At 36.1% G+C, this 22,724-nt stretch overlaps 1 protein-coding gene across 1 annotated transcript in view; it reads left to right on the top strand.

Moving 5' to 3' along the window:
• Nucleotides 1-22,724, top strand: part of LOC125910313 (MAM domain-containing glycosylphosphatidylinositol anchor protein 2) — a 331,066-nt gene that overhangs the window by 301,592 nt on the left and 6,750 nt on the right. The window contains exon 13 of the mRNA XM_049614096.1: nucleotides 15,029-15,159. Coding sequence (XP_049470053.1) covers nucleotides 15,029-15,159 — 131 coding nt within the window. The remainder of the gene's footprint in view (nucleotides 1-15,028; nucleotides 15,160-22,724) is intronic.

Genomic DNA, 22,724 nt, shown 5'->3' on the forward strand with positions numbered 1-22,724 from the left:
CACCCCCCATCAACCCTCAGTTTGTTCTCAGTTTTTAACAGTCTCTTATGCTTTGGCTCTCTCCCACTCTAACCTTTTTTTTTTTTTTTCCTTCCCCTCCCCCATGGGTTTCTGTTAAGTTTCTCAGGATCCACATAAGAGTGAAACCATATGGTATCTGTCTTTCTCTGTATGGCTTATTTCACTTAGCATCACACTCTCCAGTTCCATCCACGTTGCTACAAAGGGCCATATTTCATTCTTTCTCATTGCCACGTAGTACTCCATTGTGTATATAAACCACAATTTTTTTATCCATTCATCAGTTGATGGACATTTAGGCTCTTTCCATAATTTAGCTATTGTTGAGAGTGCTGCTATAAACATTGGGGTACAAGTGCCCCTGTGCATCAGTACTCCTGTATCCCTTGGGTAAATTCCTAGCAGTGCTATTGCTGGGTCATAGGGTAGGTCTATTTTTAATTTTTTGAGGAACCTCCACACTGCTTTCCAGAGCGGCTCCACCACTTTGCATTCCCACCAACAGTGCAAGAGGGTTCCCGTTTCTCCACATCCTCTCCAGCATCTATAGTCTCCTTATTTGTCCATTTTGGCCACTCTGACTGGTGTGAGGTGATATCTGAGTGTGGTTTTGATTTGTATTTCCCTAATAAGGAGCGATGTTGAACATCTTTTCATGTGTCTGTTGGCCATCCGCATGTCTTCTTTAGAGAAGTGTCTATTCATGTTTTCTGCCCATTTCTTCACTGGGTTATTTGTTTTTCGGGTGTGGAGTTTGGTGAGCTCTTTATAGATTTTGGATACTAGCCCTTTGTCCGATATGTCATTTGCAAATATCTTTTCCCATTCCGTTGGTTGCCTTTTAGTTTTGTTGGTTGTTTCCTTTGCTGTGCAGAAGCTTTTTATCTTCATAAGGTCCCAGTAATTCATTTTTGCTTTTAATTCCCTTGCCTTTGGGGATGTGTCAAGTAAGAGATTGCTACGGCTGAGGTCAGAGAGGTCTTTTCCTGCTTTCTCCTCTAGGGTTTTGATGGCTTCCTGTCTCACATTCAGGTCCTTTATCCATTTTGAGTTTCTTTTTGTGAATGGTGTGAGAAAGTGGTCTGGTTTCAACCTTCTGCATGTTGCTGTCCAGTTCTCCCAGCACCATTTGTTAAAGAGACTGTCTTTTTTCCATTGGATGTTCTTTCCTGCTTTGTCAAAGATGAGTTGGCCATACATTTGTGGGTCTAGTTCTGGGTTTCTATTCTATTCCATTGGTCTATGTGTCTGTTTTTGTGCCAATACCATGCTGTCTTGATGATTACAGCTTTGTAGTAGAGGCTAAAGTCTGGGATTGTGATGCCTCCTGCTTTGGTCTTCTTCTTCAAAATTACTTTGGCTATTCGGGGCCTTTTGTGGTTCCATATGAATTTAGAATTGCTTGTTCTAGTTTTGAGAAGAATGCTGGTGCAATTTTGATCGGGATTGCATTGAATGTGTAGATAGCTTTGGGTAGTATTGACATTTTGACAATATTTATTCTTCCAATCCATGAGCAGGGAATGGCTTTCCATTTCTTTATATCTTCTTCAATTACCTGCATAAGCTTTCTATAGTTTTCAGCATACAGATCTTTTACATCTTTGTTTAGATTTATTCCTAGGTATTTTATGCTTCTTGGTGCAATTGTGAATGGGATCAGTTTATTTGTCTTTCTGTTGCTTTATTGTTAGTGTATAAGAATGCAACTGATTTCTGTACATTGATTTTGTATCCTGCACCTTTGCTGAATTCATGTATCAGTTCTAGCAGACTTTTGGTGGAGTCTATCGGATTTTCCATGTATAATATCATGTCATCTGCAAAAAGCGAAAGCTTGACTTCATCTTTGCCAATTTGGATGCCTTTGATTTCCTTTTGTTGTCTGATTGCTGATGCTAGAACTTCCAACACTATGTTAAACAACAGCGGTGAGAGTGGGCATCCCTGTCGTGTTCCTGATCTCAGGGAAAAAGCTCTCAGTTTTTCCCCGTTGAGGATGATGTTAGCTGTGGGCTTTTCATAAATGGCCTTTATGATGTTTAAGTATGTTCCTTCTATCCCGACTTTCTCGAGGGTTTTTATTAAGAAAGGGTGCTGGATTTTGTCAAAGGCCTTTTCTGCATCGATTGACAGGATCATATGGTTCTTCTCTTTTTTTTTTTATTAATGTGATGTATCACGTTGATTGATTTGCGAATATTGAACCAGCCCTGCATCCCAGGAATGAATCCCACTTGATCATGGTGAATAATTCTTTTTATAAGCTGTTGAATTCGATTTGCTAGTATCTTATTGAGAATTTTTGCATCCATATTCATCAGGATATTGGCCTGTAGTTCTCTTTTTTTACTGGGTCTCTGTCTGGTTTAGGAATCAAAGTAATACTGGCTTCATAGAATGAGTCTGGAAGTTTTTCTTCCCTTTCTATTTCTTGGAATAGCTTGAGAAGGATAGGTATTATCTCTGCTTTAAACGTCTGGTAGAACTCCCCTGGGAAGCCATCTGGTCCTGGACTCTTATTTGTTGGGAGATTTTTGATAACCGATTCAATTTCTTCGCTGGTTATGGGTCTGTTCAAGCTTTCTATTTCCTCCTGATTGAGTTTTGGAAGAGTGTGGGTGTTTAGGAATTTGTCCATTTCTTCCAGGTTGTCCAATTTGTTGGCATATAATTTTTCATAGTATTCCCTGATAATTGTTTGTATCTCTGAGGGATTGGTTGTAATAATTCCATTTTCATTCATGATTTGATCTTTTTGGGTCATCTCCCTTTTCTTTTTGAGAAGCCTGGCTCGAGGTTTGTCAATTTTGTTTATTTTTTCAAAAAAACAACTCTTGGTTTCGTTGATCTGCTCTACAGTTTTTTTAGATTCTATATTGTTTATTTCTGCTCTGATCTTTATTATTTCTCTTCTTCTGCTGGCTTTAGGCTGCCTTTGCTATTCTGCTTCTATTTCCTTTAGGTGTGCTGTTAGATTTTGTATTTGGGATTTTTCTTGTTTCTTGAGATAGGCCTGGATTGCGATGTATTTTCCTCTCAGGACTGCCTTCGCTGCGTCCCAAAGCGTTTGGATTGTTGTATTTTCATTTTCGTTTGTTTCCATATATTTTTTAATTTCTTCTCTAATTGCCTGGTTGACCCACTCATTCGTTAGTAGGGTGTTCTTTAACCTCCATGCTTTTGGAGGTTTTCCAGACTTTTTCCTGTGGTTGATTTCAAGCTTCATAGCATTGTGGTCTGAAAGTATGCATGGTATAATTTCAATTCTTGTAAACTTATGAAGGGCTGTTTTGTGACCCAGTATATGATCTATCTTGGAGAATGTTCCATGTGCACTCGAGAAGAAAGTATATTCTGTTGCTTTGGGATGCAGAGTTCTAAATATATCTGTCAAGTCCATCTGATCCAATGTATCATTCAGGGCCCTTGTTTCTTTATTGACTGTGTGTCTAGATGGTCTATCCATTTCTGTAAGTGGGGTGTTAAAGTCCCCCGCAATGACCACATTCTTATCAATAAGGTTGCTTATGTTTATGAGTAATTGTTTTATATATTTGGGGGCTCCGGTATTCGGCGCATAGACATTTATAATTGTTAGCTCTTCCTGATGGATAGACCCTGTAATTATTATATAATGCCCTTCTTCGTCTCTTGTTACAGCCTTTAATTTAAAGTCTAGTTTGTCTGATATAAGTATGGCTACTCCAGCTTTCTTTTGGCTTCCAGTAGCATGATAGATAGTTCTCCATCCCCTCACTCTCAATCTAAAGGTGTCCTCAGATCTAAAATGAGTCTCTTGTAGACAGCAAATAGATGGGTCTTGTTTTTTTATCCATTCTGATAGCCTATGTCTTTTGTTTGGCTCATTTAATCCATTTACATTCAGTGTTATTATAGAAAGATACGGGTTTAGAGTCATTGTGATGTCTGTATGTTTTATGCTTGTAGTGATGTCTCTGGTACTTTGTCTCACAGGATTCCCCCTTAGGATCTCTTGTAGGGCTTGTTTAGTGGTGACAAATTCCTTCAGTTTTTGTTTGTTTGGGAAGACCTTTATCTCTCCTTCTATTATAAATGACAGACTTGCTGGATAAAGGATTCTCGGCTGCATATTTTTCCTGTTTAGCACACTGAAGATCTCGTGCCAATCCTTTCTGGCCTGCCAAGTTTCAAAAGAGAGATCAGTCACGAGTCTTATAGGTCTCCCTTTATATGTGAGGGCACATTTATCCCTTGCTGCTTTCAGAATTTTCTCTTTATCCTTGTATTTTGCCAGTTTCACTATGATATGTCATGCAGAAGATCGATTCAAGTTACGTCTGAAGGGAGTTCTCTGTGCCTCTTGGATTTCAATGCCTTTTTCCTTCCCCAGTTCAGGGAAGTTCTCAGCTATTATTTCTTCAAGTACCCCTTCAGTACCTTTCCCTCTCTCTCGCTCCTCTGGGATACCAATTATGCGTATATTATTTCTTTTAGTGTATCACTTAGTTCTCTAATTTTCCCCTCATACTCCTGGATTTTTTTATCTCTCTTTCTCTCAGCTTCCTCTTTTTCCATAACTTTATCTTCTAGTTCACCTATTCTCTCCCCTGCCTCTTCAAGCCGAGCCGTCGTCGTTTCCATTTCGTTTTGCATTTCGTTTAAAGCGTTTTTCAGCTCCTCATGACTGTTCCTTAGTCCCTTGATCTCTGTAGCAAGAGATTCTCTGTTGTCCTGTATACTGTTTTCAAGCCCAGCGATTAATTTTATGACTATTATTCTAAATTCACTTTCTGTTATATTATTTAAATCCTTTTTGATCAGTCCATTGGCTGTTGTTATTTCCTGGAGATTCTTCTGAGGGGAATTCTTCCGTTTGGTCATTTTGGAGAGTCCCTTGCGTGGTGAGGACCTGCAGTGCACTTCCCCTGTGCTGTGGTGTATAACTGGAGTTGGTGGGCGGGGCCGCAGTCCGACCCGATGTCTGCCCCCAGCCCACTGCTGGGGCCACAGTCAGACTGGTGTGTGCCTTCTCTTCCCCTCTCCTAGGGGCAGGATTCACTGTGGGGTGGCGTGGCCCGTCTGGGCTACTTGCACACTGCCAGGCTTGTGGTGCTGGGGATGTGGTGTATTAGCTGGGGTGGGTTTGCAAGGTGCACGGGGGCAGGAGGGGCAGGCTTAGCTCACTTCTCCTTAGGTGATCCACTTCAGGAGGGGCCCTGTGGCAGTGGGAGGGAGTCAGATCCGCTGCCGGAGGTTTGGCTCCGCAGAAGCACAGAGTTGGGTGTTTGCGCAGAGCGAGCAAGTTCCCTGGCAGGAACTGGTTCCCTTTGGGATTTTGGCTGGGGGATGGGCGGGGGAGATGGCGCTGGCGCCTTTGTTCCCCGCCAAGCTGAGCTCTGCCGTCCGGGGGCTCAGCAGCTCTCCCTCCCTTTGTCCTCCAGCCTTCCCGCTTTCCGAGCAGAGCTGTTAACTTATGACCTCCCAGACGCTAAGTCGCGCTTGCTGTCGGAACACAGTCCGTCCGGCCCCTCCGCTTTTGCCAGCCAGACTCGGGGGCTCCGCTTGGCCGGCGAGCCGCCCCTCCGCCCCGGCTCCCTCCCGCCAGTCCGTGGAGCGCGCACCGCCTCGCCGCCCTTCCTACCCTCTTCCGTGGGCCTCTCGTCTGCGCTTGACTCCGGAGACTCCCTTCTGCTAATCCTCTGGCGGTTTTCTGGGTTCTTTAGGCAGGTGTAGGTGGAATCTAAGTGATCGGCAGGACGCGTTGTGAGCCCAGCGTCCTCCTACGCCGCCCTCTTCCAACCCTATCGGGATCTGTTCTTTCATGAATCTTGAGGTTGGGGAAGAAGTGATAAAGTAGAGAAATGTGGGGTTATTGATGTGCTTATTTTTAAGAGGAAAAACATTAATGGAAAGGTAAGTTTATAGATACTAAAGTTGGAGGGAAGCAAATTTCTTGAAGAGATGGGAATTGAGAGTTATGATTCCCCTACTAGACTTCAAGGGGAAAGAATGTCACTTCCACTGAGGTGGGAAGAAAAGAATTAAGTGGGAATTGTGGCTTTTGATACATTCCGAGATGCAAGCGCAGCAAGTGGACTTAGAAGTTGCCTTTTTAACAGTATCTAACAATACCTATTTTTTTCTGTAAAATAAATACAGCTTTTGCATGTTCAAAGAGTAGACCATCGTAGGCAAATGGAAACAGACTAATGAGTGATAGAGAGTTGAAGCAGTTGGAGACCAGGATATCAGTCCTCAGTGTTTTGGAATATGTTTTAGGATATAATGCTCAATTTCAATGCCAATCACTTCTTGTGTGTATTACTGAATTCCCCTGATAACTGATTTCTTTGCTATCTCTTGGGCCTATAGTTTCTGGGGTAAATATAATTTTCTCAAACCAGTATCATAAGGACCTTAAGGATATATGCCCCTCTGGCTTCTTAGGGCAGCAGCATGGTCTATATCAGCCATACAGGAAGTTCCCCAAATTGAGCTATCTTCTATCTGGAGCCTTTTTCTAGGCTCTATCTTTGTTCTACTGAACTATATACTTGGGGGGAGCAGAAACAATCTCTCTCCCCATCACATGGTGCCCTGCAAATATAAATATTTATTTGTCCACTACATAAATATTTATTAAGCAAATGAATATTTTTAAATCACATGATAGAATAAGTACTTTTTCCCTTCCTTAAATCATTTAGGTAACTCATATTCTTCCTTTAAAATCTAAATCAAGGACATGTGAAATTTTTCCCCATCCTCCTTCTCTTTTTGTTCCTGTAACACCTGGTATACATCTCTATCATAATGTTTGTCACCTTGACCTCTGATAGACTCTAAGCTCCTTGAGAGCAGCAATCATAATTGATATATATTTGTTCCTCTGAAACAAAAATGCTTAATAGATTTTATAAAATAATAATCTAAACTAGATATTTAAGCTTCTGAGTGTGTTAGAAGAATAACAAAGCAAATTACTTAAAAGTATTTGTGTAGGTTGGAAACAGGTCATTTCACTAAGACTTTATAGAATAGGTTGGGGGAAAAAATAGAAGTTAATCATTGACTTAATGTGCTCTGGCAGCTAAAGCATAGAGGAATATCACATATTTCTTAGCAACTAATTCAAAGAGAAATTTATGTTTATAAAAGCACCCTTAAAATATAATGGAAAATGTCTTCACTTAGTACTTTTAGAAAGATCTAAAACTTGTTCAAATAGGAAGTTTATATACTATACTAATGGACCATAATACATTACAATTTGTGTTTTGAGCTGAAGTGTCATGGTCCACGTATGTCACCTTATGATTAACTAACAAAGTGCAGAAATAGAATTAACCTCTAATTAAATTTCTCTTAATAAGCTATCTCAGGTTATCCTTTAGTGAGAGTGGAGTAAAACTTTCTCAGTGCTGGAATTCAAAAGTTTTAAAATGGAGACTTCAGTGTTTTTATACAACATATAGAAAAGGTGATGGTGACAACGTTCTACGTGGTTTTAGGAGTCTGATTTTTATTCTTACTTTGGTCAAAGACCATATTTCTTGTGATTGAGTTAAGAAACTAGAGATTCTTGCTTATATGTCAAATATTTTCCTCAAATAAGAAATCTCTCATATTTTACTTCTTAGATTTAGATGTTATAGGAAAGACAGTTTGAGCCTGTTTTCAGTAGTCTTGTATGTATTTAATACTGATAATGCCAATGTCATCAGTGTGAAAATAATGCTGCAGGTGGGACATTCATTGAGGAAACTGCTTTGTTGAATTAAGATGTATTTCTTAAGGGGAGGGTGAATAGAACCTAGCCATGATTTATGACCACTTATAATTAAAATGTGTTATTACAGACACCTGTCACAGATCCTCTACTAAGACCATAAATAATATCTAGTGCACTTACCTTTTAAATCTGTGTTTTGAACTACCACTACCCCTAAACTTATTCTCCTCCCATTTATTTATTATTCAGATAATGTAAAGTAGAAGCTGAGATTTTTAAATAAAATTAATTCTATGATCAAGAGAGCCTGATATTTCAAAATATACTAATCTAATTCTTAGTATAATTAATACAAAATATCTCATCAGTTGAATTGATGGTAAGCAAATGGGTTGACTTGCTTTTGTTGCTCACCCAGTGAAAAACTTTTTAAACTGAAAATATAGGTTTATTGTGATGAGTATTTTTACCCTTAGGTCTTGAATTCACTCATTTTTGTTCAATAGAATTAATTGCATATGCTATGTGCCTAGTGGTATATAGGGTTCTACAGAAAATAAGAATTGTGGTGAAAGGTTTTTATCCATCAAATAATTTGTCATCATATTTGAGATAATAAATTACTGAATAAAATAAAAGTCATATTCACCAAAGTAATATTCATTAAAATGCTTTACAACCCTGTGCAATGGGTGAATAAAGGATAGAACACTGAGAACAGCAAAGTTAAAATAAAATGTCTATGGACAAGAACAAAGTGTAAACCATCCAAATAAGTATTAAGCAGAAAGCAAAGGTTACAGAATGTGAGAAACAGAAGGAGCCACATGAAAAAATGGAGAATATTGCTCTTACAGCACAGTAGGGACTGTGGTATAGTCAAAGAGTGACTGGGTTGGGGCGCCTGGGTGGCGCAGTCGGTTAAGCGTCCGACTTCAGCCAGGTCACGATCTCGCGGTCCGTGAGTTCGAGCCCCACGTCGGGCTCTGGGCTGATGGCTCGGAGCCTGGAGCCTGTTTCCGATTCTGTGTCTCCCTCTCTCTCTGCCCCTCCCCAGTTCATGCTCTGTCTCTCTCTGTCCCAAAAATAAATAAAAAACGAAAAAAAAAAAATTAAAAAAAAAAAAAAAAAAAGAGTGACTGGGTCTAAGAAAGGGATCTGACATAGTTCAGAGAAATAGAAAGCATGATGAAGGTTATGTTTAAGGAAAATTTATTGGACACTAATGGAGAGATTCAACAGGATGCAAGAAGGCATGGTAATGACTGGAGAAAATGAACTGACATTTTTTATTTAAGATATAATTGCAATTATATATTGAAAAAATAATAACAGTGGATGCATGCAGTCATTTCTATTCAAGCAGAAAATAATGATTTTATAATTTCCCATGTTTGTCTGTGTATATAAAACAAATGATGCCAACAATTACCTATCAATATACATGGCTCTTGCCTGAAGCTAGATGATTTTGGCACATCTTCATGTTCCATGAAATGTGAAACACAAATTAATGGCTGTATTCCTGATTAGAATAAAAATGTGATTTATATGCAAGTGATCCCTAGGCCTCGGAGTACACCAAACTACAAATTAGTTTATACGAACTTGGTAATTTCAAGTATCTGTAGGATGTATGTATGCACATTTTAGGACATATATTTCAGTTATTTATATAAAATATATAAAATACGTATTTATAGTAAATAGTTAAAAGTAAAATTATGTTAATGATTTAATGAAAGAACTAGGTATTAATAATTATAAATAATATTTATGAAAATTATATTTATACAGTAATGTATGTGAAATATCAAAATAAGAACCATCCTATTTCATAATGCCATAAATAACTTTAAAACATTGGTCACTGCTCTTGAGGTCATTTAGCCTTTCTGACTGGTCCGTAACATGAGGTCAGTTTTCTTGAGCTCTCACACCTGATCGAGAAGGGGTGGTGATCAAAATATAAGAATTAGGAAACCAAAGTGAAGAAAAATACAGTTAAGTTTTGCTTAGCAATGTCAAACTTGTATCTTGGAACTATGCAGCATTTGAAATCCTTGGGGATGATTAAATTCATACCTATTGATACGTGGTGCCTACTCAAGCATAAACACAGTGCCTCCAAGGACTTAAAATTACTTTTAAAGGGTATTAATACAATCCATCATTTTCACTTTGGAATTTTCTTACTATAATACTATAATAATGTGCTGAATCAGCTTTGCTGAATCTAACTTTTCTTGAATTGCTTTATTCTGTTTCACAAGTTCTAATTTCATCGACCTAGATGACCTGAACATAAGTTTATATAACTGTTGTCATTGAATTCTCTTTATAAACTTAAAAAACTGGAAACTAGAGAACTTGTCATCCCTGATGGCTTCATAAAAAAAACAAACAAAAACAAACAAACAAACTGGAAACTTTCTGGAAAAAACATTCTAAAGTTATTTGTTAATACTGCTTTTCTCGTAAAATAGAACAGCAAATCAATAGTTTGGATTCATTGATTTGGATTACAGAGTATAATTAATGAGACATATAAATTATAACATAGTTTAAAGAATTTATTTCAGTCAGTTACTCTTCTGGTGTCTTTTTTCATAAGTAATGCTTGCGTTTTAAAATAAAATCTGGTAATGGGCAGAAAACATGAATAGACACTTCTCTAAAGAAGACATCCAGATGGCCAACAGGCACATGAAAAGATGCTCAACGTCGCTCCTCATCAGGGAAATACAAATCAAAACCACACTCAGATATCACCTCACGCCAGTCAGAGTGGCCAAAATGGACAAATCAGGAGACTATAGATGCTGGAGAGGAGGTGGAGAAACAGGAACCCTTTTGCACTGTTGGTGGGAATGCAAATTGGTGCAGCCACTCTGGAAAGCAGTGTGGAGGTTCCTCAAAAAATTAAAAATAGACCTGCCCTATGACCCAGCAATAGCACTGCTAGGAATCTACCCAAGGGATACAGGAGTACTGATGCATAGGGGCACTTGTACCCAATGTTTATAGCAGCACTTTCAACAATAGCCAAATTATGGAAAGAGCCTAAATGTCCATCAACTGATGAATGGATAAAAAAATTGTGGTTTATATACACAATGGAGTACTACGTGGCAATGAGAAAGAATGAAATATGGCCCTTTGTAGCAACATGGATGGAACTAGAGAGTGTTCTGCTAAGTGAAATAAGCCATACAGAGAAAGACAGATACCATATGGTTTCATTCTTATGTGGATCCTGAGAAACTTAACAGAAACCCATGGGGGAGGGGAAGAAAAAAAAAAAGAGGTTAGAGTGGAAGAGAGCCAAAGCGGAAGAGACTCCTAAAAACTGAGAACTGAGGGTTGATGGGGGGTGGGAGGGAGGGGAGGGTGGGTGATGGGTATTGAGGAGGGCACCTTTTGGGATGAGCACTGGGTGTTGTATGGAAACCAATTTGACAATAAACTTCATATATTGAAAAAAATAAAATCTGGTCAAAATTGACTCTAGCTCAAATAATGTATTCAAAAGCAAATTCAAATCTGGGATAAAACAAACCTGGCTTCTTTAGACCTGGGACAAATATTTTTCACATAGTATATATTCAGTAAACATAAACTGGAATAATTCAAGTTTGAATTTATATTACATATGTAAATATGGTCCTTTTAAAGAACAGAACAACTTGAACTGCCTTAATAGCTTAGAGATAACATCCATCATTCTTTACATGCAAAGTATCATAGGACTTCTACTAGGTAGAGAAACTAAGGTGTCACATTTAAGAAAAAAAAAGACAACTGATAATTTGCTTTCTGAAAAAGCAGTACAGTTAGACAAGAAATCAGTAGAGAACATCACAGGTCAACCCAATCAGTTACCATTAATACAGCCATAGGCTATAGCAGACACAAGCCATAGAAGAGATGAGGAGCCCCTTTTCTATCTAATGCACATACAGACTGTTTCTTCAAATAATTTGAAAGGTTTATGCTACATATCAATTTGTTAGTCCAATGACAACTAATGGATTCAAAAGTATTATAACTATATTTAATGTTTAATGTATTATTTATTTAGGCTTGATTTCCTTGGAATCCCTCCCTATTGTGGATTCATGTTCAAAAATAGAATGCAGTTACATCACACAGAAATATGTCCTGAAAGAGCTCTTCCTTTTGGCACAGGTTGCCTTTCTAAATACAAGGTGCCAATACCAATGAGCAAGAAAATTGGAGCCACATTGAGTATCTAAAATGGAAAATAGAAGGATTCAGAACAGCTACTTCTTACTACGATGGACCAATGAGCACAGTCTACTGAAATAAAACTGCCTTCTGAGAAAGATTATAAATCTAAAGTCTCTGTGTCCACAATGCCCATTTTTCAATGAAAATCACTAGACATACAGAGAAACAGGAAATGGGGTCCAAAGTCAATGAAAAAGTAAAAATCAATCCATTGAAATAAAGCTGAAGCAGGAAGATAAGGGCAAATAAAACTAAAGAGGGCAGATCTATGTATCTATATAGATAGATCTCCAATTATATATATATATATAGAGAGAGAGAGAGAGAGCGCATATATATATATATAGAGAGAGAGAGAGAGAGAGGGAGGGAAAGAGGGAGAGAGAGGGAGAGGGAGAGGAAAAAGTAGAAAAGGAGAGGAAAAAGATGAGGCATAAATAAAGGGAAAACCAAAAGACCTTCAGCAAATTCTACACCAAGATGAATATAAGGAGAATCATATTTAGGTACATTGTAATCAAACTACTGCAAATCAAAACTAAGGAAAAATTCTCAAAAGTAGCCAGAGGGAGAAATAAAAACATATTCAAGGGAACAAAGATAAAATGATGGTTGATTTCACATTAGAAACAGTGACATACAGAAAAAATAGAACAACTTTAAACTGCTTGAGGAAAAAAATGGCAGAATTTTAAATCTCACAAAAACATGAATGAAGTGAAGTGATTTTTATATAAACAAATCTGAGAAACTTTGTCTCCAGCAGATCACCACTACAAAAAGTACTAATGGATATTCTTCAGGCCAAAGGGAAATGGTGCTAGATTGCAACTCAGATCTACAGGTAGAAAGGAAGTCCATCAGAAATGGTAAATAAGTAGAAAATTTTAAAACTATATTTTCTTATAATTTACATAAAATATATCTGTTTACTGTAAGGTGAGATTTACAATTTAGGAAAAAGTAAAAAATATTAAAAATGGAAAGAGGATAGATCAATGAATTATACTGTGGTAAGATTATTGCATGTGTGTAGTGAGATAAAGAACGTGAAGTATCAGCTTTGAAATGAAAGAAGGGAGATAATAGTAAAACCCGAAAAGAGAGTATGATGATGTAAAGTTGTGAGCATGAAGAATAAACTACTGCCTATAATTAGACTATGAAGAGTTATGAATCCTGTTAGCCCTGGAACAACCACTAAAACACAATTAGAGATTTAAAAATCAGTACAAGAAATAAATTAAAATCATATATATCAACTGAAAAGAAGAAAGAGAAGGAGCCACAAAAGAATAAAAACAAAGTACAAGTGGAGAATAAATAAAATGGTCTTAATTCCAAACATACCAAAAACTACAGTAACTATAAATGAACTAAATATTAAAATTAAAAATGATAGAATAACATAGATGAATATAACAGAAACTATACTGTGGAAAAGTAGCCAGAGACACAAAAAATAATTAGTGCATAATTTCATTAACATCAAATTCTAGAAAAGGCCAAAACCATCAGTTCGTCAGGAGAGTCATATCAGTAATTGCCTGGCATAGGAGCAAGGGCTGTGAAGATAACTGCAGAGGAAAGAAAGTAAGGAAGCTTTCTGGGAAGAGGAAGTGTCCTGTATCTTGGTTGAGCAGCACTTACACTGTAGTATATATCAATCAAAGGTTATTGACCTGTACATTTAAAATGAGAGAATTTTGGGGCACCTGGGTGGCTCAGTCGGTTGAGCGGCCGACTTCAGCTCAGGTCACGATCTCGCGGTCCGTGAGTTCGAGCCCCGCGTCGGGCTCTGTGCTGACAGCTTGGAGCCTGGAGCCTGTTTCGTATTCTGTGTCTCCCTCTCTCTCTGACCCTCCCCCGTTCATGCTCTGTCTCGCTCTGTCTCGAAAATAAATAAACGTTAAAAAAAAAATGAGAGAATTTTATTGCGTGTAAGTTATATCTCAATAAAGTTGTTTTTTTAAGTGTATCAAAATACTGATTGCTTAGTGATCAGTATATCAGACTTTATGGGTTCAAATATTGCCTCTGCTATTTTCTTACTGTATGAATTGGGCAAATTACTTAACCATCCTAAGTTTTGTCTATAATTGGGAATAATAGTAGTTTATAGCACTGGTGAGAGGATTAATTCCTTATCTGGAGCAGGTGTTCACTATATATCAATACCATATTGTAATAATATCATTAGTATCACTACTATTTTTACGAGGTTCAGAATGTGAAACTGTTGAAAGAGATATATCAAATCATGAGACAAAGTTATTCTCATGTTCAAATAATTCTTTTAAAAGGGAAATGAGACTTGGATAAAAAGTAAACTCAAAGAGATGCTATTTGGTAATGTAAGATAGGGCAATTAGAGTCAAGTCACTCAATACATACAAAAAACATTAGTTTCCTATTAATGCTGTAACAAGTTACCATAAGTGTTGTGGCTTAAAATAACAAAAATGTATTATCTTACAGTTCTAGAAGACAGAAATCCAAAATGAGTAAAATAGGGCTAAAATCAAGGTGTCAGCAGGCCTACTTCCTTCTGAAGGCTCTAGGGAAGAATATATTGCTTTGCCTTTAGTAGCTTCTAAAGGCTGCTTATATTTGGCTTGTGGCTTTTTTCTTCACCTTCAAAACAAGCCACATAGCATCCTCTCTTTCTTTCACATGACCGTCTTCTCTCCTATATCAACTCTCTTGCCTCCATCTTATAAAGATACATGGGGTTACATTTAAGATCCACCAAGATAATCCCGAATAATTCTCACCTGGAGATCCTTAATTTGACCACATCTGCAAAGCCCCTTTGGTCATATAAAATAACACTCAAAGATTCTAGGGATTAGTACACAGTTGTCTTTGGAGGCCTGCCAAATGCCATACGAGCAAGATTGGAAATGAGAGGGGAGGAAAGGAGGAGACACTAGTGCCCTGAGAAATTTTATTTTTAAAAGTTTACAAGTGTTTGGTCAAGGAGAAACAAATGTGAAACAAAAACAAATATATGAAATAAAATGTCATTGTTATTTTTAGGTGTCCTAAATGTTTATCTGCGTTTGAAAGGGCAGACAACCATAGAGAATCCACTGTGGTCTTCAAGTGGGAATAAAGGACAACGGTGGAATGAGGCTCATGTTAATATATATCCAATTACTTCGTTTCAGGTAAGAAAAGAACAATCACTTCTGTAAATAGATTGCTACACATGAGCATAATGTTAAAAGGCAGACCTTAAGCAAACATTAGAATATGAACATTCAGAAATTCTGTGATACAAGCATCACAAAATGACAGTATTTTTTCTTTAGTTCTTGAAGCTGTTTTATAAAGAGAAAATGACCCTTTTTCTTATTAATACCTATCAAGTATTATGTTTGAATAATTACCTTTCAGAATCTAAATGATTTGCCTAGTGGAAATGTAATCCATTTCTACAAATTCACATGTGTATATTTTGTTATCTGAAGTTAAATAACACAGGTTCTTATAATAATGGAAGCTGGGTAGTCTGTTCTCAATCTGTTTGAATTTTAGTTGATGAAATTGTATATATTTTAGCAAAATGTGTCTCTTTTAGCTAATGTCATTTTAGTAATTTATCACTTTGATTACCAAAGCCAGAGAACTTAACAAAGCTATTTTTCTTTATTTTGACATAAAAAGGTAGGCTTAGATTGAAAGCTACAAATATATAATATAAATTTTAATGACTATAAAAATGGCCACTATGGCTTGAGACAATACTTCATGAAAATATATCAGTGGAGAAAATAATGTAGTTGTATTGATTTTAGTAACTATATATAGTATGTGTATTTTATAGACTCAAGTGTTTTTTTCCTATCTGTGATTTCCTCAATATATTGAAACATATTTTTGCTTCCTATGTAACTGCCTCACCAACACATTATTAAATCAAATATATATACAATAAGTTGTTAAGAGAATAGTTATATTAATTAATTATTAGTTATTGCCATAGACATCAATTTAGTAAATATTTATTAGGCACATTCAAAATAATCATTTATTCTCCTAACGAACAATTCAATAAATACTTTTTGAGCTACTACCATGTGCCAGGAACATATACAGTTTGAAGATCTAAAAATGATTGCTTGGGGTGCCTGGGTGGCTCAGTCAGTTGAGCATCCAGCTTTGACTCAGATGATGATCTCATGGTTCGTGAGTTCAAGCCCCACATCGGGCTCTGTACTGACAGCTCAGAGTTTGGAGACTGCTTCGGATTCTGTGTCTCCCTCTCTCTCTGCCCCTCCCCCACTTGTGCTCTGTCTCTCTCTCAAACATAAATAAACATTAAATATTTTTAAATGATTGCTTACCTCAGATTGGTAGAAATATACATCTAAACACTGACATCACATACTGTAAAAATTGCAGTAAGAGAGGTATGCACAAGGTTCTGTGAGCACACCCAAACAACAAGAACAGTATGGAGGAAAGTCAAGAGACACTTGAGGTATAAGGTGAAACCTGAACCAAGGAGAGGGATTGCAAAGCCGAGCAAGAGCTAACAATATTGCAGCAGAGTTCAGAGTAAACAGACATCGACATCATATACCATAGGATTTGCCTGAGAAACAGAAAAACTTTTATCTAGAATTTGGTACCTAAAGATACATCAGACTGGGGTGATCTGAGGTTAAGGTTTAGATAATGGGGAGTCATTGGAAGATTTTAGTTGGGGAATGACCTGGTACAGTGGTCACGTTGGGGTTCAAGTGGGTAAAATTGGGCTGGCAAACAACTTAGCACTCGCAAAATTCACATAAAAGATGTTGAAGGAATAAACTCAGAAAGTGGTATAAAAAGAAGTGGATGATTTCAAGATCTACTTAGGTGTGAAAACTAGCACAGCATTTTTATGTTGGGAATTTGGGAAGCAGCCATAAATGACTAACAGGTTTCTAACCAGGGAATCTTGGGTAATGCCTGTGCTACACATTACCTTAAAAAAAAAAGGAAGGAAGGAAGGAAGGAAAGAAGGAAGGAAAGAAGGAAAGAAGGAAAGAGAAAAGTTTCAGGGTTGAATACGGCTACTTCTTTCTTGGACATGTAAATACAAAATGCCTATAGAGTATCCTTTTAAAGCTGTGCAGGTTGCTGTGTGTGTTTATGTGAAACTTTGGAGACATACACATTTATGAGTCATCAGGTTGTATGTACTACTTAGAAATGTGGGAATGGTTGATATTTCCAAGGGAAAGTGTACATAGGTGAATAGTGATTAAATGATGGAACCATGCAGAAAGCTAACCAATAACAACTGTGGGAGAAGAGCTCAATCCTAAGTAGTATTTTTTAAAGTTAAAATGAAGGAGATCCAGGAAAGTTGGGTGCCCACAGAATTTAAAGACAGTGGTATTCAAATAGAAAAGCAAGTTGAGTCCAGTGCACTGGTCATTACACAGAGTGTCCAATCTTGGTAAAGATTGGACATCTTCACCATCTTGGTAAAGAACCACCATCGTAACTAAAATTATTTACTCCTCAGAGTTAACAAAATGACCTATAGGCAGATATTAAATTTGTTATATTTATTCAGTTATTTTATTCTGTAATTTTTCACATTAGTAAAGTATGAATTTTGTTTTGTTTTGTTATGATCTTACAAGGGGATGTTGCTTTAGTCAGGTTGTTACAACAGGGAGAATCCACAAGGGAATGTCCCCCTGGATATAAGCAATGAAGAGAGTTCATAGAGGAAAGAAATGAGAGGCAGAGTATCAGTTCCAAACTTGAGGTTCCAATCTTATAGAAAGGAATTGCTTTCCTTTGTGATTTGGTCCATCTTACTCCATTGGAACTGTCGATTTAAAGAAGGGATTTCAAGATGTGTATTAGTCTTTGTTACCAGCAAGGATGTGGTCAGTATAAATTCAGAGTAGAACATTTTTACAACTCACTACAAATGACACATTTTCTGCAGCCTCAGAGATTTCCATATTAAATTCACAAAACGAGATTGATTAGAATGTTTAAAGCAGATGTTCAATAAAGTGTTATTCACAAAACTCCAAACCTTGAAGAACTCTTCACTACAGTCAACTCTTCGCCTCATTCCAATTGAGAAGTCAGCCTGGGTTTGCATAGTTGGTGCTCACAGTATTTGTCATTTCTGGTGCTTTTTGTTCTTTTGTAGATGCATATTTCCATCTGGTATCAATTTTATTTTGCTTGAAGGACTTCTTTTAACATTTATTTATTATAGTGTGGGTCTGGTAAACATGAATTCTTTTCACCTTTTGTACTTCTGAAAAAGTCTATTTCATCTTCATATTTTGAAAGATCTTTCCTCTGAGTATAGGATTCTAGTTTTTCCTTTTGGAACATTAAAGATATTCTGCTGTCTTTTTGTTTGCATTGTTTCCAAGAATAAATCTGTTGAAACTCCTATTTATCCTTCTGTGTGTAATATGACTGGCTGCTTTTAAGATTTTCTCTTTACCACTGGTTTTGAGCAATTTAACTGTGACATGTTTTTATGTCATTTTCTTCATTTTCCATGTGCTTGAGGCTCATTGATTTTGAATCTGTGAGTTTATAGTTTTTATAAAATTTAAGCATTGTCTGGCTAATATTTCTTCAAATATTTTTGTTCCTCCTCCTCTCCTTTGAAGACTCCAATATCTTATATATGTATATAAGACCCCTTATTTATGTGCATGTATATAAGGTGTTACAGTTCACTGATGATTTTTAAATGCTTTTTGATTTTTGTGTTTCATTTTGCATAGTTTTCTGGTGTGTCTTCACATTCATGAATCATTTCTTCTGCAATGGCTAATCTGCCTTCAATAATATTCGGTGTATTTTGCATCTCAGACATTGTCATTTTTGTCTCTATAAGTTCAACTTGAGTGTCTTAAAAAATATTTCCACATCTCTAGTGAATGTTTTGAGTATATGAAACCAAGTTATACTAGATTTCTTTATGTCATTGTCTGCTAATGCTAATACCTCTGTCAGTTCTTGGTTGGTTTTGACTGATTTTATTTTCCTCCTCATTACAAGCCATTATTTTTCTGCTTCTGTGCATGTCTGGTAGTCTGATTGGGTGTCAGACACTGTGAATTTTATTCTGAGAGGTAAAATTCTTAAAATTTTATAAAATGCAAATTTTTTGTGTATTTTTTTGTATTTCTGTAACTATTCTTGAGCTTGTTTGGTAGTTATTTGGAAGCTGTTTGATTATCTTGGTCTTGTTTTTAAGATTTGTTGGAAGATGCTGAAGCAGTGTTTAGTATAGGGCTATTCTCACTACCAATGCAAGAGTCTTCTGAGCACTCTGTCCAATGAATTATGAGGTTTTCATGTCTTGCGTGAGTTAAGTACCGTTACCTTAAATGCATCACTCTGGTTCTTTCCCAGTTCTTGTGTAGTTACCGGACATTCACGCCCTGATGAGTACATTACTAAATACTCAAGGGGGACTTTCTGCAGATCTCTGTAACTCTGTCTTTGCTTATATTCTGTCTTGCACAGTCTAGCTGCTTTGGACTCCTTAGACTCTCAGCTCTATCTCCTCAACCCAGATTTTCTACCAGGTTCTGTCTTTCTTCTGCTTGCACCATGATCTATAAATTCTACAGATTCTATAGATAGATTCTATAGATTCTATAGATCTATAGGACAGTCATAGGATTCACCTTGTTTGATTCCTGTCACTCATTGATCATTGTTCTTCATTACCTAATGCTCATTGTTTCCTATATTTTGTCTAGTTATTTGGTTGTTTCTGATGAGAGGATAGGTCTGGTTCCTGTTAATCTGCCTTGCTGGAAGCAAATCAAAAGGTAGCAGTTTTTAATGAAGCATTGCTACACTATGTAAGTTATCAAAAATAAAATAAATAAAATCATTTTTATTTTGTATTTCTATGTTATTTTATTCTCTGACATATTTTTAGGTCTGTTGACTAAAGACTGTCTTTAATTTCATAAATCTTGATTTTTGAAGGAAACATGAAACACAGCTACATCATCCTACCACATATATTGTTTGTATTTTGGTTTTGAGTTTGTTGTTATTTTGAACTCTTTTCAGACAAAGTGAATTTATACTCAAAAATAATTTATGACCTATTGAGCTCTTCAAAAATACTTGCTTTGGTATGTAATGCCTACCAGGAAAACATGGTAAAAACTGTACAGAATATATTAGCATATAAATTAAGTTATGAGAAGTTTTAATATTACTCAGATGTAGATTTGTGGCATTGTAGAATGTCTTTAATTCAAGTGGAAAGGATATCTCCTACCTCTTGGAATTTTAAATGAGATATAAGTAGTGTTGAGCTTCTGCTGCACTGACACTTAGGTTGTTTTGTTTGGAGTTGCATGCATTTAAATTATTTTGATTTATAAACCCTTTAAAAAACAGCCACTTGCAAAGTCCTTTGTTTGAGTGTGTCCAGTTAGTTTGCTTAGCTGAAAATAAAATTGTTTAGTATTTCTCAGGGTTAGTAGAAGTTTTAGCCTTCTGAAATTCCTTTTGGGGTTCTTTTTCAAGAATTAATTTAACATTATCAGTGCTTATGATGAAAAGATATTTTATTGCTAGATTTGGAAGGAATACAGCAAAAATTCCAAAAAAGGTAAAAATGATGCAGTGTTAGAATGCTACTTATCATTTATATCACACACCAAAAAAAAAAAAAATCCTTTTTAATGCTTTACTTATTTTCATAGTATATTCCAAATGCTTTCCAGGGGGGAAATATGGAGACATCCTGAGACATAAAAGATGCTCTTTATATTTTCTTTATTACAGTTGAAAGGAATTCTGGAGATCTTCTTTTATATCCTCATTTAAAGATTTCAAAGTGATTTCAAGACAGTTTATCTTAAATAACATACATCCTTAACATGAAATAGGGTGGGAAAAGATTTTAGCTCTCTTTGCATCATGCTCCCTTCATGCTTATCTAGGTAATAATAATAATAATAATAATAATAATAGTAATCTGGAATATATTGTCACATGGTCAAGTAGATGTATATTTGGCATTCTAAGCCAAATTCCAGGGCCATTATATAGACACAACTATGGCTCCTAAAGTAACTATTGTAAACATTTTCCAATGATGGGTCACCTAGATGGCTCAGTGGTTAAGCTTCTGACTGGATAGCAGGTCAGGTCTTCATCTCAGGGTTGTAAGTTCACCTGCACTAGGGATCCACACTTGGTATGAAGCCTACCTAAAAAGAAAAAAGAAAACAAAATTTTTCCAATGTTAAAGCTATTTTAAATTTTATTTGTATCTTAATTTTTTCCAAGTGATGTACACTGTCAGTTTTCAGACTGCATTCTTAGACTTTGTGGTTGCCTTAGCAGTAATAATCAGAAGTGATGTATCTGTTGTCTTGAAGAATATGCTATGAACATTTGCAGAAGGCATCATTAATTATTGAAGTCAAATCATCAAAAGTGTGTTGTATCCTTAGACTCCCCCATCTATTTTTATTCATTAGTGTTGCATGGAGCTCTTTCTTCCTTACTAAGAAATTATATTTGAACACAAGTTTTAATAGCATCATCTATATCTCTCTTTATTGACATCTGTATCGGTAAGCTTTAATGCACTATACTGTACGTAAGAAATTGTCAATCAGTGAATTAAAATAATTTTGTTTAGTGTCATTCTAATAACAGAAGCCAACATACATTTTATTAACTTCCCACTTGAATATACCCACCAACAGTTAATTTTATGATCATGCAGTATTTATCACATATTAGGTTTGATGCATTGCATGTGCACACTGTAAAAATATATAAAATTTTAAACTTGTCATTTCAGTTAAGGGAAATCATTTAAATAATATCAGTATGATTGTGTGTAAAGACCATGTTTTACATAAATTGAGGCTTCTTTTAGGAAACCTAAACTTTAACATTTTATCCCTAAGTATATAGATGTCATTAATTCCTTCTTTGTGGCAATTAAAGCAAATGCATTTCAGAAGTATTGAAGAGGAAAGGAACATAATTTTACCCCTGTAATGTAATAGCATTCAGAATCATGATGGTCCTTCATAAAAATATGACAAAATTTAACCTGTTAAACTAGAGAACATTTCTTTTATAAATGAATAAAATTCATTTTTATCATTGTATACAGATTATAGCTTCCAGTTTGAGATACATCATAAGGAATGGTTATAGTTTCTTCTTTTTTATACCTGGGAAAAAACTGTTTGTCACCAAGGATTTATTTTTGTAAACACTTGAAAGTTTGGCCAAGGTACACTGTTTGAATTGAATCTGTATGCATTTTATTTCTGTTACCTACTTCACAATCAAAAACAATATAAAGGAAAAAGGTATCCCTCTAGGTCTTAGTCTAGAAGCCACTTACGAGTATATTAGAATCCATAAAATTTTGTTATAATAATTAAATATGTAGTTGGAGTTGGAGTTCAGAACATAAAAAGAACAATGCAATAAATATCTCTTGTGAGAATCTGTAGGAGTTAAAAAAAAAACAATCTATATCTTCTTAGGAGCAAAACTCTTACGGGAATTTAAAGGAAACAAACAAACATGTGGCATAGGATCTTTTTCTCCCTGTTCAAATAGGAGGCTGAGGAAGGCTACAGTATTTCTCTGGAATATTGGATTGGATTCCCTATCATTGCACGATTACAAATAAATATTACAAACACTAATTATATAACTGTACCAAGAGATATTGTCAGAAATTATT

This window comes from Panthera uncia (assembly GCF_023721935.1).
Source record: "Panthera uncia isolate 11264 chromosome B3 unlocalized genomic scaffold, Puncia_PCG_1.0 HiC_scaffold_1, whole genome shotgun sequence".
NCBI lineage: Eukaryota > Metazoa > Chordata > Mammalia > Carnivora > Felidae > Panthera > Panthera uncia.